We start from the raw sequence: 16,803 nt of genomic DNA on the forward strand, positions 1-16,803 counted from the left end.
GAAGAAAAGAATTCCAATGCAAAACACTGAATTAGTTTTGAATAAAATTGGTCTGTTTACAATTTGCTTAAGATTCCATTTTTAAACAAACCCCAAAAAAAGCAAGAACACCACCAGCACATAGTTTTTTAAGTGTCTATATTTCTCACAATTATTAATTATATTGAATAAAATTGCTCATCAGGGCTTCCGGTTGGCGACAAGATGGAGTAGTCGCACTTTTTTCACGCTCCCGCAAATTTCACTCCTACCATTCTGTATAGCTCGACTGAATGCAGTAACTGCTACTAACGTTTTAATAGTACTAATACCTTTTCGCGCTAAATGAGAAAATGTCTAACAGAGCCAAAAAGGAGGAGCAAAGGAAGGAGGATCTGGCGGCAAGTACCATCATGGCTACGCTAACTACAATGCTAGCGGACCACAAGACTTCTCTCTCGTCGGAGTTTAACTCCGCCTTTTCCAAACTCAACAACACGCTGGACTGTATTCAGACCACACTTCTGGAAAACCAGAAGCGTCTCTCCTCACTAGAACTGTTTGCCGACACAACCAGCCAGGATATGCTGGCTATGAACACCAAGCTAACATTCGTAACCGAGGAGAACGCGAGGCTAAAAGCTAAGCTAATAGACTTGGAGAGCAGAAGTCGTCGGAACAACATAAGAATTGTCGGCGTACCCGAAAACATCGAAGGTCCAAACCCAACAACGTTCTTCTCTCAACTGCTGGTCGAAGTCTTGGGTGAACACACGCTGTCGTCGACCCCGGAGCTGGACCGTGCCCACCGCTCGCTAACAGCAAAGCCAGGCCCCGGTGAGAGACCGCGTGCTATCGTGATATGCTTCCACCGATTCCAGACGAGGGAGCTGGTGGTGCGGGAAGCTCGGAAACGCAGGGGCAAACTAAAGTACAAGGACTCACCGATACACATCTTTGAAGACTACTGCCCTGAAATACTGGAACAGCGGGCCGTGTACCGGGACGTCATGAGGGATCTCTACAATCTGGGCCTCAAACCAGCACTCCACTATCCGGCCAAGCTAATGGTTTCAACCGAAGGTGGAAAGAGACGACGACTCGCATCTCTCAAAGACGCCCAAGATTTCGTCAAATCCCACAATCAACGCAGCCAAGAACATTCAAAAGAGTAATCTCAGTTGGTATGACTTTATTGAAACTTTGTTTGATACGATGTGACTATCCCACAGTGCATGGCAGGACGGCGCTAGCTTGGCTAACTGCAGCCATGTCTGGAGCCTACACTGCCGGCACCAACCTTAACAATCATTGCCTGCTTTATCACGGTTAACCATCCTAACATATCGCCAACTCCAGGCCTGACCGTGAATATTACATCTGGGTGGTCACTCATTGGATCCACTTTCATTCACTCTTTGTTTAACCTTTCAGCTAATATATTATACTGACATTCTAGAGCTAACCTGGTTAATATACATTTATCAGCATTGTTTAAACAACCCGCAATATTGGTAATTATGTTTTATTTTGCTACATCGACACGCAAATTATTTGGTCTCCCCTTTACATTTATTTAACATGTTCTAATAGATATATATTTCTACACTGTGGTTAACTTTTTCTGTTGGTATTTGACCTAACCGCTGACCTACTTATCTCTTGGTTGGTTACTGTTATTCCTTACCCACACACCCATGATGGTATGCACGTTCATGCATGGGTGTGTGTGTATGTATGTATACATATGTATATAGGTGTGTGTATATATGTATATGTACATGGCACCACTTGTACTTTAGGTTGCTATATGTTTTTTGAGTTGTTTACACTTTTATAAGTTCTTTCTCGCTTTCTGAAGTTATCTTAGTACTGGGTACTATGTTTCTTGAGGAAATATATTGCAGTTTTGATGCACTTTAAAATGTTCTGACTCAGTTGGAGCCAATCTATTGGTCTCGGGAGGTGGAAAAAACCGGAAGCCGATATGGATACGTCCACGCAGGCGCGAGGACAGCGCACTGCTGTGAAAAGGACACTTAAGGTTCAGTTTCGACAATGGGGTTCTCAGGTCCTGGGACATTGGCCCTGTAGGTGGTTCCCAGGTTTAACCCACCTGGCATTGTTGTATGTTGTTGTGTCTGCGAGTATGTGTGTGAGTCTGTTGTGTTTTCTATATGTATGTGTTTTTATGGGTTTGTTTATCTCCTCATTCCTTCCTCTCACGCTTCTGTTTCATCCCCCCCTCTTACCAGTACTCTCTGCAGTTTCCAGTTATCATGCATCAGCCCCCCTCCTGACCCGCGTGTATACATCAGCCCGTTCTGCTCTCCTAGTTGGACATGGTGAGGTATGACAAGCGCCAGTAATACACTTAGATTTGTTTCATGGAATGTGAGGGGAGTGGGGAGCGCCACTAAAATAGGGAGGGTCTTGACCCATTTGCAAAACCTCAAAGGAGATATATTTTTCATTCAGGAGACCCACCTTCGCAACAGAGAGATTTCACGACTTAAAAGAGGCTGGATCAGCCATATTTTCCATTCAAAATTCAACGAAAGGGCCAGGGGCACAGCTATCCTTATTCGTAAAAATATTTCGTTCGAACTCAATCAAATTGTAGCAGACCCGGCTGGTCGTTATATTATTGTGTCCGGAAAGCTGCAAGGCACCCCAGTCATACTCGCTAGCGTTTATGGACCCAACTGGGATGACAGTTCTTATGTGACTAAACTGTTTACATCATTTCCGAACATTGGAAACCATTTTATCATTATGGGCGGGGACTTTAACCTGGTACAGGATCCTGTACTGGATCGATCATCTAACAAACTGGCTCCCTTATCTAATTCAGCTAAAACACTTGATACTTTCGCTAAACAGTTAGGTCTTACAGACCCATGGAGACATGCCTCCCCTACAATTAAACAATTTTCCTATTTCTCCCATGTACATCACACTTACACTCGGATAGACTTCTTTCTTCTCGACAATAGACTACTTTCCAAAACCAAAACATGTAATTACCATAGTATTGTAATCTCGGATCATGCCCCCACCTCAGTAGACATCAATATGGACACTCAACCTAGACCCCTTAAACAATGGCGATTCAACTCAGCCTTATTAGCAGAAGACCGCTATAAGAATTTCCTACAAGATCAAATTAAGTGTTTTTTCGAACTGAACGACTCGCCAGAAATCAGAAGAGGTATACTGTGGGAGGCATCTAAAGCCTATATTAGAGGTCAACTTATATCTTTTGTTTCAAACCTAAATAAGACAGAGACCATTCAAATCACTGAGCTGCTCCGCAAGATTAAGGATCTTGACGATAAGTACGCTTCAAACCCAGACCCGACACTATATAAAGAACGCCTTCGCCTACAAACTGACTTTGACCTTATGTCTGTCAATAGAGCGAAATTACAACTGCTCAAATCCAGACAACGATTTTTTGAATCTGGGGAAAAAGCTGGCAGGCTCTTAGCCCACCGGGTCAGGGAGGAAGCATCTTCGAGACTAATCACGTCTATTCGCTCTAACACAGGAGAACTACATACTGATCCAGCTAAGATTAATGAAACATTTGCTGCATTTTATACAACATTATATACCTCAGACTGCCCCCCTTCCTCAGATGAACTGTTTAGCGATACAACATTCCCCCAGATAGAATGTGGGGCTGCGAGGGGCCTGGGCCAGCCCATTAGTGTCATTGAGATTACGGAAGCCATCAAATCATTACAGAGCAATAAATCACCCGGCCCGGATGGCTTTAGTGCAGAATATTACAAAACTTTCTCCAGTGTTCTTGCTCCGGCTCTAAGAGACATGTATAATGAAGCTTTTCTGCAACATCGCCTCCCAGAAACCTTATCGAGGGCCACCATTTCTCTCATCCTAAAAAAAGAAAAAGACCCCCTGCTTTGCAGCAGCTATAGACCAATTTCGCTCTTAAATGTAGATCTAAAAATTCTATCCAAGGTTCTCGCTCTCCGGCTCCAAAGGGTGATGCCTTCTATCATCTCGTTGGATCAAACAGGTTTTATGCTAGGCCGACAATCCTCACACAACACTCGGCGCCTCCTAAACATTATCCATTCGCCAAACCCCTCGACCCCGGAGGTGGTAGTATCCCTCGATGCGGAGAAAGCCTTTGACAGGGTTGAATGGGAGTATCTATTTGAAGCGATGGGTCGGTTTGGTTTTAATGAGGATTTCATTCTCTGGGTTAAACTTTTGTACTCGTCCCCGGTAGCTTCGGTACGTACAAATAATACACTATCCGCCCCAATTTTTCTTAAAAGAGGCACTAGACAAGGTTGCCCGTTGTCTCCATTACTGTTTGCTATTGCGATAGAACCCCTTGCTCTTTGGCTGCGCGCGGAGGCAGGCTTTAAAGGTATCACCCGGTCGGACACGCTACACAAAGTCTCGCTTTATGCGGATGACCTGCTCTTGTACATCTCGGACCCTGCTAGCTCGCTCCCGGTAATATTTGACATTCTGGAGCGGTTTGGCACACACTCGGGCTACAAACTTAACTACCAAAAAAGTGAGCTGTTTCCGATTAATTCCTTAGCTAAACAGTTACCACGATCTTTAGCAGCATTCAAATGGGCACATGACGGGATTCATTACTTGGGAATCCTTATTACTCCGGCTATGTCTGATATGCTCCGGGCAAATTTTTTACCTCTAATTGAAAAGATGGAGAAGAACTTTGCCCGCTGGTCTGTTTTACCACTTTCTCTCGCCGGCCGGATCAATCTGATCAAGATGATCACTCTGCCTAAATTCCTCTACCTTTTTCAACATATCCCCATATTTATTACTAAATCATTTTTCGATAAATTAGACAAATCAATATCCAAATTTTTATGGGGGGCCGGATCGGCCCGAATCCGCAAGTCGGTCCTACAATCCCACAAATCTGAGGGAGGGCTTGCACTCCCCAATTTTAGACAATACTATTGGGCGGCTAACGTACAGAAACTCCTATACTGGATGGATGGAGGCTCTCAGACCCTCCCGGCCTGGGTATCCCTAGAAACGGCGATCCCACACTCCTCATTGCACTCTTGCTTATGCTCATCACTCCCTTTCCCATTTAAAATTGAAGGCGCAAACACCATTGTATCGATCTCCATTAAAATATGGAACCAGCTACGTAAACACTTGGGGTTTCAGGGCCCATCTATATTGACCCCGCTACTTAAAAACCAATTATTTAAACCTTCCCGTACCGACCCCGCATTCATGACTTGGCACGATCATGGCATCACCACTGTGAAAGACCTCTATGCAGACGGAGTGTTCTCATCCTTCACTGAACTCTCTTCCAAATACGATTTGCCGAACTCCCACCTTTTTCGTTTTTTTCAGGCGAGGGACTTCGTAAAGAAACAGTTCCCACACTTTCCGAATCGTCCTCTGGAAACTCTTATAGATACATTGTTATCGTTGAGCCCTAATCATAAAAAATGTATCTCTGTGTTATATACCTCTTTAAGTTCAGTTGCTCCAAACTCTCTATCAGTGATAAGAGCCTCGTGGGAGAGCGATCTTAATACCAACATATCCGACCAACACTGGGACTCTGCCCTGAAACTGGTTCACTCCTCCTCAATATGTGCCCGCCATAGTCTCATCCAATGCAAAGTAATCCATAAAATTCATTACACTAACTCCAAACTATCCAAAATCTACCCCACTGTTAGCAATACCTGCAATAGATGCAAACAATCTCCGGCCGACCATGTCCATATGTTCTGGTCCTGCTCTAAATTATGTTCCTTTTGGGAGGATATTTTTGACACGATCGGGAAAGCATACGGTCAAAACTTTCCCCCCAACCCATTATCAGCCATTTTTGGCGTATGCCCCGATAACATGTGCCCGGTATCATTAAAACGCGCTGTTGCTTTTACGACCTTGCTGGCCAGGCGATTGATTTTGTTTAATTGGAAGCTGGCTCGTCCCCCATCACACGGCCGATGGATTAGAGAGGTTCTCTACAATCTAAAACTAGAAAAACTTAGGTTCTCGCTAAAAGGCTCGGCTCAAGCGTTTGAAAGCTCATGGAGTCCTTTCTTGCTGTTTGTCAACTCTCTTGATTTATCCCCAGACGCAGATGAGGAATAATCTCCCTTTTTATTTATTATTATTATTTTAATTTAATTGTATTTTATTTTATTTTTATTTTATTTCCTCCCTTTCTCTCCTTTCAGCCTGTTTGTCTGTCTCTGGCCTCGTATGTGTGTGTGTATGTGAGGATGTCTGTCTTTGTCGTCTTACTTGTTATATGATTGTGCCATATGTCCCTTGTTGGTGTGACCTGAGTGGGGTGGGAGGGTGGGTGGGGATTTGGGTTTTAAGGGAAAGGGTGTGAAGAATTTTCTGACTTTAAAATTGTACTGTTTCGACTTGCACTTTTTTCTGTATTTGAAAATGCCAATAAAAAAAGTTGGATTAAAATTGCTCATCAGGCCGAGAAAGTTATTTTTAAGAAAGCGGTATATATTTGAGACAATGCCACAATACAGGTATCTTTTAATGTGGCTTTGTTAGGGCCGTTTGCTCTTCTCTGCGCCTGACGGGCAAAGCACAGGGTATTTCTTTTGGCTCAACCCCGCCCTTTGCGTGTTTATGTATGCTTCTCTGACGCACAACGACGCAACACAACACACTTTAGTTCTAAAGAGTATGTATGGCGCCCGTGCGCAGACTTCTTGACTTCCGAGTGATGCAATGCTTTGGTCAACAACTGCATTTGGCTATGGTTGAGTGACTATTGCTGTATTTACCCATACACTAATTTGCTTGAGAAAATATATCTCTTCTTTTAGCGACTTCATAACTAATATCATTTGTTTATGTTGCTTACCTCTGTTAGCGCATTAGCACAGCAGCTGTTGATCGCTAGGTGAGCCGAACTACTACTCGGGTTGAGAAGTGCCTCTCCCCATAGCTCGTGAAAACTAAGCTACTGTTTTATAGCGGCTTGGTGGCTGAAAAGTAGTTTGAAATTTAAGAGCCAGCGGCATTCACCGCACTGAGCGGGTAGAATCTCCATCTACCCCCTCGCAGCAGCGTGAGGCTATAAACCTAACGTTAATGAACAAAATGAACGAAAACTGCTTTGACGTAATAACGGCTAGCTAATTACTCTATAAGAATAAACAACACGTTACGTTAATACTTACAGCAAAAATAATCTGAGTACTAACTCTCAACACTGGTTAACTAGCCATAAACACTTAGACAACCTTCGGCACTTCGCAATTTTTTTTTAAGATACGTACTTGAGTTGAGTTTGAGTTTGAGTTTGAGTTTGAGTTTGAGTTTATTTCGAACATGCAAGCATACAACATGATACATCACAATTTCCAGTTTCTCTTTTCAACATGTTCGAAAAGGAGTAGGAAGAAGCAGAGCTTATTTAATCCTACACCTTTTCATGCGTATGCCGCAATTCGGACTAAAAATACCTTGATATCAGTTTTGGTCCATATCACCTAGCCCTAACGAGGGGTGTAAAGATTGATCAATAGATCAATATATATTCCTAAATTTCAAATATATCAACTTTGCCTTCCAAGAAATAGGTATCGATCCAATATCGTTTTAAAAGGGAAACAATCGATTTTATCAATACTAGAAAAAGGACAACATTGGCTTTAAGAGCGGTAGACTTTATATGAAGTTTAGTACTTTTAATAGTAAAAATGTTAAACGTTACTCAATTTTCTCGTTTGTGGCGTCAACAAAACACAATGGCGGATATCTACGGTGGTCGAATGCAGACGCCACAAAACAATATTGTAATATCTGTGACATGTGTGTTTATGTGCCTATAAGAGAGGGTGCTATTGTGTGTGACGTGTGTGAGTGGGGTAGAGTGAATAGAGTTGCACGAGTCCGGGTGTCTGTGTGTAGAGTATTTAAACGTGAGTTGTAGCGAGCAGCAACTCTTGAATACGCATATTTAGACCTCCCTCAGTTTGTTACCGCTTGTTAAGAAAGCGTCTGAGAGTGTATTCTCCGACTGTGTCTGTCCTCCATTGCCTAACACAACATCATAACTTTCAGCTACAGCACCATTGCAAAAGCCATGACAAATAACAAAAGGTCAGAACACAACGATAAAGCCGCACCACAACTTTAAACAACAAAAGACGCAGCTGAAACAATGGAAGTGAAATCAAGGAGAAGTCATTTGAGGAGAAATAATTAAATAGAAGAGATGGATGAAGGAGGCTATGGAAATTAGGAAGCAAGGGGCCAACATTATCAACCAGGATGAGGGAGCATACGTGCTTCCGCACACCTGGGATGCTGTCCTTCATTGGCAATGCCAGTAGGGAGAACAGATACTTTATGGCCGGGTTGGGGAAGATTATTTAGCAAAAAATAATCTACTTTTAAAATGTTGGTTACTGTACTTTTATTGAAAATTGCTTTAATGTTTGAACTGTGAGCAGAAAATGTTTTCTCTTGTTAATTAAATCTGAAGTGTTGGTTGCACTGTATTCAAATATGACGTGACATTGGCCATTGATTGGTGTTTACTTGCTTGTTTGTATCCATAAGTCATTAATACATAATTCTCTTACAAGAAATACCAGGGATGTATGAAACTTCACCTGCATTGTCCAGTATCCAGAATTTATTTCACAGTCATGGTTGACTTTCTTTGCCAAAAGTTAATCAATTTAGCCCACTGAATCGTATCCTTATAAAACAAAAATTGTCTCCAAATCGTATTGGCAACCAAAAATATCGAATTGAGCCGTTGTTAAAACAAATCGCTAAACCCCTAAAATACACAAAAGCAGTCCAGGAGAAGCAACTAACAACTTGCCGTCTGACTGTTTTTACGAAACTTTTGACATTCAAATTCCAATGTTAGCTATCCAGATCGCTATCATTAGCTAACAACACACTAAGTTTAATGCATGAGTGCATGCCATGCATGGGTAGGGCTGGACGATAATAATAATAATAATAATAATAATAATACCTGGGATTTATATAGCGCTTTTCTAAATACCCAAAGTCGCTTTACACGTGTGTGGGGGGGGAGGGGATTAAAACAACTTTATTAGGAAAAGAAGGACCCAAACTGATATTGTGGTATTTTTAGTCCAAATACGGTAAATAAACCCAGAAAAACAAACATGCAAACTGCTTAAGGTTGCCATGAATTGATTAACGTGGACCCCGACTTAAACAAGTTGAAAAACTTATTCGGGTGTTACCATTTAGTGGCCAATTGTACGGAATATGTACTTTACTGTGCAATCTACTAATAAAAGTTTCAACCATTAAAAAAAAAGCCTCAGTGATTCACAACTAGATAACCAATGTTGAGAGCACTCAGATTATTTTTGTTGTAAGTAGTAACGTAATGTGTTGTTTATTCTTTAAAAAGTAATAAATTAGCTGTTACTATGTCAAAGCAATTTTCTTTCTATTTGTTTATGAATGTTAGGTGTATATGCTTGTGCGCTGGATAGATGGAGCTTCTACTCGCTCACTGCAGTGAAAACAGCTGGCTGTTAAATTTAAAACTACTTTTCAGCCACCCAGCCGCTACACTACGTTAGCTTAGTCCGCACAGGCTATGGGTAGAGGCACTTTTAAACCGAGTTGTAGTTAAATATTTGACACACGGAGCAAGCAGCAGTGAGTAGCTATCGTTAGCTTCTGTGCTAAGTCACTAACAGAAGTGAACAACATAAACCATTGAGATTAGTGATAAAGTTGCTACAAGGAGAGATAAAGGTTCTAAAGCAAATAGGTGTATGTGTAACTAAAGCTGTCGTCACTAAGTCGCTGTCCAAAGCGTTGCATAACTTGGTAGTCGAGAAGTATCACGTGCCATATTTATAAAAAAAAAGTAAGATGCGTGTCCGTGTGTCATCAGAGAAGCCTCCGTAAACACGCAAGGGGCAGGAGTGAGCCAAAGAGGATGGCATGTGCTTCGCCCATCAGGCGCAGAGAGGCGCAGAGAGGCTCAAGCGGCCGTAACAAAGGCACATCAAAAAATATTGGTATGGCGGTATGGTCTCAAATACTGTATATACCGCTTTCTAAAATATACCGGTATTAAATATAATACTGGTATATCACGCAGCCCTACGCATGGGCATAGAGGGCAAGGATATATAATGCTTAAAACATATTGGAAAGATAGCACCCTATAAGAATCTGTGTAAACAGACCCTTTCTAAACTGTTTGATTGCAAATAGATCATACATCATAACAGACATCAGGTTCATTACAAATTAGGGCTGGGCGATATGGCCTTTTTTTAATATCTTGATATTTTTAGGCCATATCGCGATATATATCTCAATATTTTGCCTTAGCCTTGAATGAACACTTGATACATATAATCACAGCAGTATGATGATTCTATGAATCTACATTAAAACATTCTTGTTCATACTGCGTTAATATATGCTCATTTTAAAGGGGGAAATCACAACTAAGTCAATTTAGCAAAACTATATTTATTAAACAGTTATTAAGCAGTGGCACAAACATTCATGTCATTTCCAAAACAGAAAGTGCAAGATTGTCAGAGACATTTTAAAACAAGCTATAAGTGCACTTTTCTGAATGATGTCACTAAGATGACATATGACAACACTAAATTAAAGTGCACTTTTTGTACAGAACGCCACTACAATAGTTTAAAACAAACAAAGCGCACTTTTGTGCATGATGACACACAAGATATTTCAATAAGTGTCACATAAAAATGAGCTGCATATCAAATAGTATATGTCCTACGGTGTTGATGTGGAAATAGTTGCTTCGGCATTTAGTTGGTGTGGCACCGAACGGAGATGTTGACATGTAAAGACACATTCCCGCTTGAAGCCAAACCACCGTCAGACTGTTGTTCTTGGGAACTAATTATTCCTCCATTTGTTACCAGATTCGCACCTTCTTTCTCTCGTATTACCACTCAAACCACATCGTTAGCTGTTAGCATCACAGCTAACGTTACCATGTCGCTACCTGTCTGCTCCGCGGGAGCGTGTGACGTTGCTCACGTGACTGTATGTGACGTATGTAAGAAGGTGCGCTTGTTTTAAGTCTCTGTGAGAAGGATAGACAGGAAAGAGTGAGAAACGCATGCAGTTTAATGCCCCGCAGCTAAAAGCAACTGCGTGAGAACGTATACTCGAATATCACGATAGTCATTTTCTATATCGCACAGAGACAAACCCGAGTATATCGACATATCGCCCAGCCCTATAACAAATGCAGTATTAGTTATTGTAGGCATGGTTCGCAAAACAGGTCTCCATCGCACACATTTATAAAAACAGAACTGCTAGCTGAAAAACATAGTGGCCAGCCAAATGATGCAACATCCAACTTGGAGGCATGATTGAAAATGTGTCTTGTGCCGTACCTCTTTCTTGCGCCATGTTTGTCCGTGCAGAGAGCCAGCACACACTGCTGTAGAGCAAAGTGAAGAAGGACACAAAGGGAGCCAGGACTTTCTTGCTCAAGCGCACACACGTATTGGACACGGACGTTAAGACACCTGGGAAGAAACACCATCCTCAGTGTTATGACGTCAACCATTAACTTTCCAACCGTTACAGTTGTGGTCAAAAGTTGACACCACATGGACAAAGATAAGACCTTTTGGAGGAAAGTTATGTGGTCAGATGAAACACAAATTGAGCTGTTTGGCCACAATACCCAGCAATATGTCTGGAGGAGAGAAGGTGAGGCTTTTAGTCCCACGAAAACCATTCCTACCGTCAAGCATGGTGGTGGTAATATTATGCTCTGGGCCTGTTTTGCTGCCAATGGAACTGGTGCTTTACAGAGAGTAAATGGGACAATGAAAAAGGAGGATTACCTAAAATCATCAGCCCGGAGGTTGGGTCTTGGGCGCAGTTGGGTGTTCCAACAGAACAATGACCCCAACACACACGTCAAAAGTGGTAAAGGAATGGCTAAATCAGGCTAGAATTAAGGTTTTAGAATGGCCTTCCCAATGTCCTGACTTAAACGTGTGGACAATGCTGAAGAAACAAGTCCATGTTAGAAAACCAACACATTTTAAGTTAAAAGTTAAAGTACCAATGATTGGCACTCAGCATCAAGGGTTGGAATTGGGGGTTAAATCACCAAAAATGATTCCCGGGCGCGGCCACCGCTGCTGCTCACTGCTCCCCTCACCTCCCAGGGGGTGATCAAGGGTGATGGGTCAAATGCAGAGAATAATTTCGCCACACCTAGTGTGTGTGTAGCTGAACTGCACCAATTTTGTCAAGAGGAGTGGTCAAAAATTCAACCAGAAGCTTGTGGATGGCTACCAAAAGCGCCTTATTGCAGTGAAACTTGCCAAGGGACATGTAACCAAATATTAACATTGCTGTATGTATACTTTTGACCCAGCAGATTTGGTCACATTTTCAGTAGACCCATAATAAATTCATAAAATAATGTTTTTTGTGACCAACAAGTATGTGCTCCAATCACTCTACCACAAAAAAATAAGAGTTGTAGAAATTATTGGAAACTCAAGACAGCCATGACATTATGTTCTTTACAAGTGTATGTAAACTTTTGACCACGACTGTATATGAACATTTCTTACCCGTCTTGGTCTTGCGACTCCTGTCCCTGGAGTATATATTTGTGAAGGGTGATGACGACGAGTAGGAGAACGCATCCGCCTTGGAGACGTCTGCATCATGTGATGTCGATAAAGACGAGTGTGTGGTGTGGGAATCCATTTGTTGAGAGTGAAAGGAGCAGTCTTTACAGACGTAACCGTTGGCGAGCGTTGTGTGAGAGTTTGACGCGCTGATGTCGCCGTTGACGCTTGACGCGCTCTGCTCAGAGTGAGAAGTCATGCCTGAAAGAGAAGGGCATGCATCACAGATTGAAATTGTGTATTCATCAAGTAAACGTTCTAGGAGTTTTGCAATGCAATGGACAATGATTGCACCAATTTCTTGCTCCTAGAAAAACATATGTATTATATAATATCAACAGAATTGCCAACAACTGACCCCAGTTGCCGTCCACAGTTGTAGTGGTTTTAGTGATGGTGCGCTGCCTCAGGTGCATCTGGTCCATCGCAGTCGTGTGCAATGAGGCATCAGGCACAGAGTTGCTTTCCTCAATGCTTCTACTGCTGCTGTTAATGGGGGTACTAACAGCTAGGAAACTGAAGGTTGTCCTCGGAGTTGCAGCTTGGCTTAGGGACAGCGACATGGAGGTGGAACTGGCCTGCAGCTTTCTACTCCGCAGGGTCCTAGCAGAGAGAAGATAAATATTCGAATATGGGTTGTGTCTGTGCAAAAACAGGATATGAACATGCACTTATTTAGCACTGACCGTGACTCTCTCTTGGTAGTGTAGCTACTGTTGCTCTGGTTCTGCGTGAAGTCACCCTGGCTGTCGTTACCATGGTGACTGGCACTGGTTTGCAAACGCAAGCTCCGCCGGGACATCCTGGGGGACTCGTACACTGGAGCGATCTGGTGCTCCTTCTCAAACTCTAATGCTGCGGTTGAATAGCTGGAGCTGGGGAGGCAGGAGAAAAGTGCAACAGAGTAGGGAAAGTTAGAGAAAAGCAAATAGAAGTCCTTGTTGTTGACTAAATAAAACAAAACTAACCCGGGACAGAAAGCCCCGAGAACATGTAGTTGCCAGGCTGTTGTTCACTGCAGCTGGCAGTGGACAGAACAGGAAGTGGCTCACCCACAAGCAAAAGGGAAAACACGACAACAGAGTATGCACAACCAAATTGGAAAGACGAACCTCGTAAAAATCTGAAAAATATGCAATCCGACTAAAAGCAAGACTCCAAATTGTCGAATTCCAAGAGGCAGCATGGACGTGGAAACATTGAAAGTTGTAAATATAAGATTGTCATGCATCACACTGCGCTGACTCATAGGGCCACACCCACCTAGTGCAGTGCTGTAGGCACACACGGCACACGAGGACAACACTCACTGACACCATTGTTCACCATAGATGTACTACGAGTAACTGACAATGTATCCTGTTTCTCAAAAGCATCAATATATGATGCAGTAAAAGACAACAGGCTTGTCAGTACTTTAACAATGTGTTCATTATGCAAACATACCAACACAATATGATGAATGAAGTTTCAACATGTTTGTAAAGGCGTTTCCCAGTGTCCCTTACAGAAAGTTTGCAGCTTTGCGAGGGATAGGGCTACAATGGATAATCGATTAAATCAATTGATTAGATTAGAATTAATCAAATCCGGACTGCATAGAGTGTCAGAACTTCAAACACACAGACGACATAGTTTTCACACGGTTGCTGCAATAGTGTAGGTGCCATGATATGTGTAATGCAAACCGTGGAGTTTTTATTATTTTTATTATTATTATTATTATTAACACACAATTTAAAAATGCAGTTTCAATGTTGATGATGTGTATTTTATTAGGGGAAAATGAACAAAGGTTATGGCAAGCAGAAAAGTCATTGTTTATTTCAACAATGTTCCCAAAAATACGCATTTAGACAATTTAGTGAAATTTATCCAATTATTCAATCTATGGAACAAACTAATCGATAGATTACTCGATTACTACAATAATCAATAGCTGCAGCACAAGAGGGGGGACGATTTAGTCCATGCCTCAATCAATCACACATCAATCAATCAATCAATTCCTTTTATTGTCATTATGACAATGACAATAAAAGGAATTGATTGATTGATGCGCCAGGTCATAGAATAATGTAATGTGCTCACTCCTCGCCAGTTGTACATATCGGTCACCTTTGACAAAGAAATCAATAGAAAGACTCAAAATAATCCACAGTCAAAACTAATGGCACCCACTTAAAAAAAAAAAAAAAAAAGTATTTACAGTGGAACCTTGATTTACAAACTATTTGCAAACTTTTTGATTTACAAACTTTTAGATCGAGCCAAGTATGCTCCTCGTGTGCGAACCTTGTCTCAGTATATGAACGCTTCATTCAGTCATTCATTTTACATGGCTGCTAGGCAAAACTCAGGAGGCTGAGCGTTCTACTAACATTCTGCCTTCCTAGTCATGTCTTAGCAGTGCAGTGTGTGTGCCTTTTGTGTGTTTTTCTCCTATTCAACAAGTTTTTACCATTTTGCTAACTCAATTTGAGTCCCACAAATACAACAGACCAGTGCGGCAAAAGGAGGGAATCCCTGTGGATTAAAAAAGACTACTTGCGAGGAGTACAGTACATCAATGGCGCGCACAATCAAAGGTATGGAAAATTGTATTGTGAAAAGACTGCACATTTTTGTAAAGTGTAAAGTGTTGCGTCCGACCAGTCTTCCTCTCAGGGAATAAAACATACTGGTCAATCCTAAATTATTTCGGCTGACATATATGTTGAGTAAGAAGGACCACCAAGACAGAATAGCAATATTACCAAGTTTTACTAAAGCTTTAGGAGACCAGCCCTTACAATGCGATAATAGCAGCATCAAGAAGCGGTCTAAAAATCAAACGGAAAGAGTCAGATTATTTAGTACGAAAACAGCCCCTCCCGCCCAGAAAGAAATACAGCCTTTTTGTTTTAAACCAATAAGGTCTCCTCCACAAAAAATGAGTACATCATACTCCCGGTAGACATTCCAGCCTTCAAGGTGAAACAGAGTTTACTAACAATCATAAGGTAAAAAAAACCCCAAAGTGTACACATGGGAAAATATTAGCTGCTTTAGTATGAATATGGATAAAGAAAGAACACTTTGAAAATATATGCATTCTCCACAAAAGCCAGAGCAGACTTATTGCACAGGTAGGGAATATTTCCTCTCCTTTACTCTCCAGGGGCACACACGGCTCCCCACCTTCTCTCTCTCTCTCGGTCAGCTGCTTTTTCCCCCTCAGCCTCTAGTTGATTTGACTTTTTTAATTGTTTATTATTTTAGCATAATAGTTCCATCCATCCATCAATTGTTCAAATTAAATGGTTTTGTGATTTCTGATTGGCCTTTGTGTGTGTGCGTGTTGGCAAGGCAGCGCATACAGCACAGTTCTGTTGTTATTAAATATAAAGTTGACCCATCACCTCGTTATGTTTGTTTGAATAAAGTACGGTACAGCACTTTATATTGCGTTTAAAGGCCTACTGAAACCCACTACTACCGACCACGCAGTCTGATAGTTTATATATCAATGATGAAATCTTAACATTGCAACACATGCCAATACGGCCGGGTTAGATTACTAAAGTGCAATTTTAAATTTTGCACGGAATATCCTGCTGAAAACGTCTCGGTATGATGACACCTGCACGTGACGTCACGGATTGTAGAGGACATTTTGGGACAGCATTGTGGCCAGCTATTAAGTCTAGGGATGCAAATTATCGATTATTTCATTAATTGATAGTTGATAACCTTATCGATCGATCATCGATTAGTTGATAAAGCGGCGTTTTCCCCCCATCTGAGATTTCCCCTCAATAAGGTACAAAATCAAAATCAAAATTTTGCTGGTATAAAATACAAAGGACATTGTATTCCCTAATCAAATGTTTATTTGATACAAAAGTAAGTCATCTTTGTAACATGAGGAATATAATATAAAGTGCACTTTAGTCTTGTCACACATGCAAGACTTGGTAGTGGCAGCAGCCATAATAGCTAGCTTTATTTTATATAATCCCTCTTGAACTGGGAAAGGTGCCTAATGCCTATCTGTCAACTTGAAAAAATACAAGGAAGACATCCCTGAAAATTGTAACAGCAGGCAGCAAATAAGTAAGCCTGTTGGCTGTTGCAGTCTGCTGCA

General features: G+C 41.6%; 2 protein-coding genes across 6 annotated transcripts in view; one reads left to right on the plus strand and one right to left on the minus strand.

Moving 5' to 3' along the window:
- sun1b (Sad1 and UNC84 domain containing 1b) overlaps positions 1-16,803 on the minus strand; it is a 74,403-nt gene that overhangs the window by 21,290 nt on the left and 36,310 nt on the right. For all 5 annotated transcript variants that reach the window (XM_062036639.1, XM_062036637.1, XM_062036640.1 and 2 more), the window contains 4 exons: positions 13,364-13,552; positions 13,036-13,280; positions 12,618-12,878; positions 11,415-11,549 (listed from right to left, as the gene is read on the minus strand). In XM_062036639.1, coding sequence (XP_061892623.1) covers positions 11,415-11,549; positions 12,618-12,878; positions 13,036-13,280; positions 13,364-13,479 — 757 coding nt within the window. In that variant the 5' untranslated portion in view covers positions 13,480-13,552. The remainder of the gene's footprint in view (positions 1-11,414; positions 11,550-12,617; positions 12,879-13,035; positions 13,281-13,363; positions 13,553-16,803) is intronic.
- On the plus strand, positions 204-4,016 carry LOC133642449 (uncharacterized). Its single transcript, XM_062036641.1, has 2 exons — positions 204-1,163; positions 2,235-4,016. Exon 1 carries the CDS (start codon positions 333-335, stop codon positions 1,152-1,154), a length of 822 nt encoding a protein of 273 aa, XP_061892625.1. The 5' UTR covers positions 204-332; the 3' UTR covers positions 1,155-1,163; positions 2,235-4,016.

The sequence above is a fragment of the Entelurus aequoreus genome, linkage group LG25 (assembly GCF_033978785.1).
Source record: "Entelurus aequoreus isolate RoL-2023_Sb linkage group LG25, RoL_Eaeq_v1.1, whole genome shotgun sequence".
In the NCBI taxonomy this organism is placed as follows: domain Eukaryota; kingdom Metazoa; phylum Chordata; class Actinopteri; order Syngnathiformes; family Syngnathidae; genus Entelurus; species Entelurus aequoreus.

Excerpts from the sequence above, each read along its gene's own strand:
- LOC133642449 (XM_062036641.1), top strand. The coding sequence starts at position 333 with ATGTCTAACAGAGCCAAAAAGGAGGAGCAAAGGAAGGAGGATCTGGCG.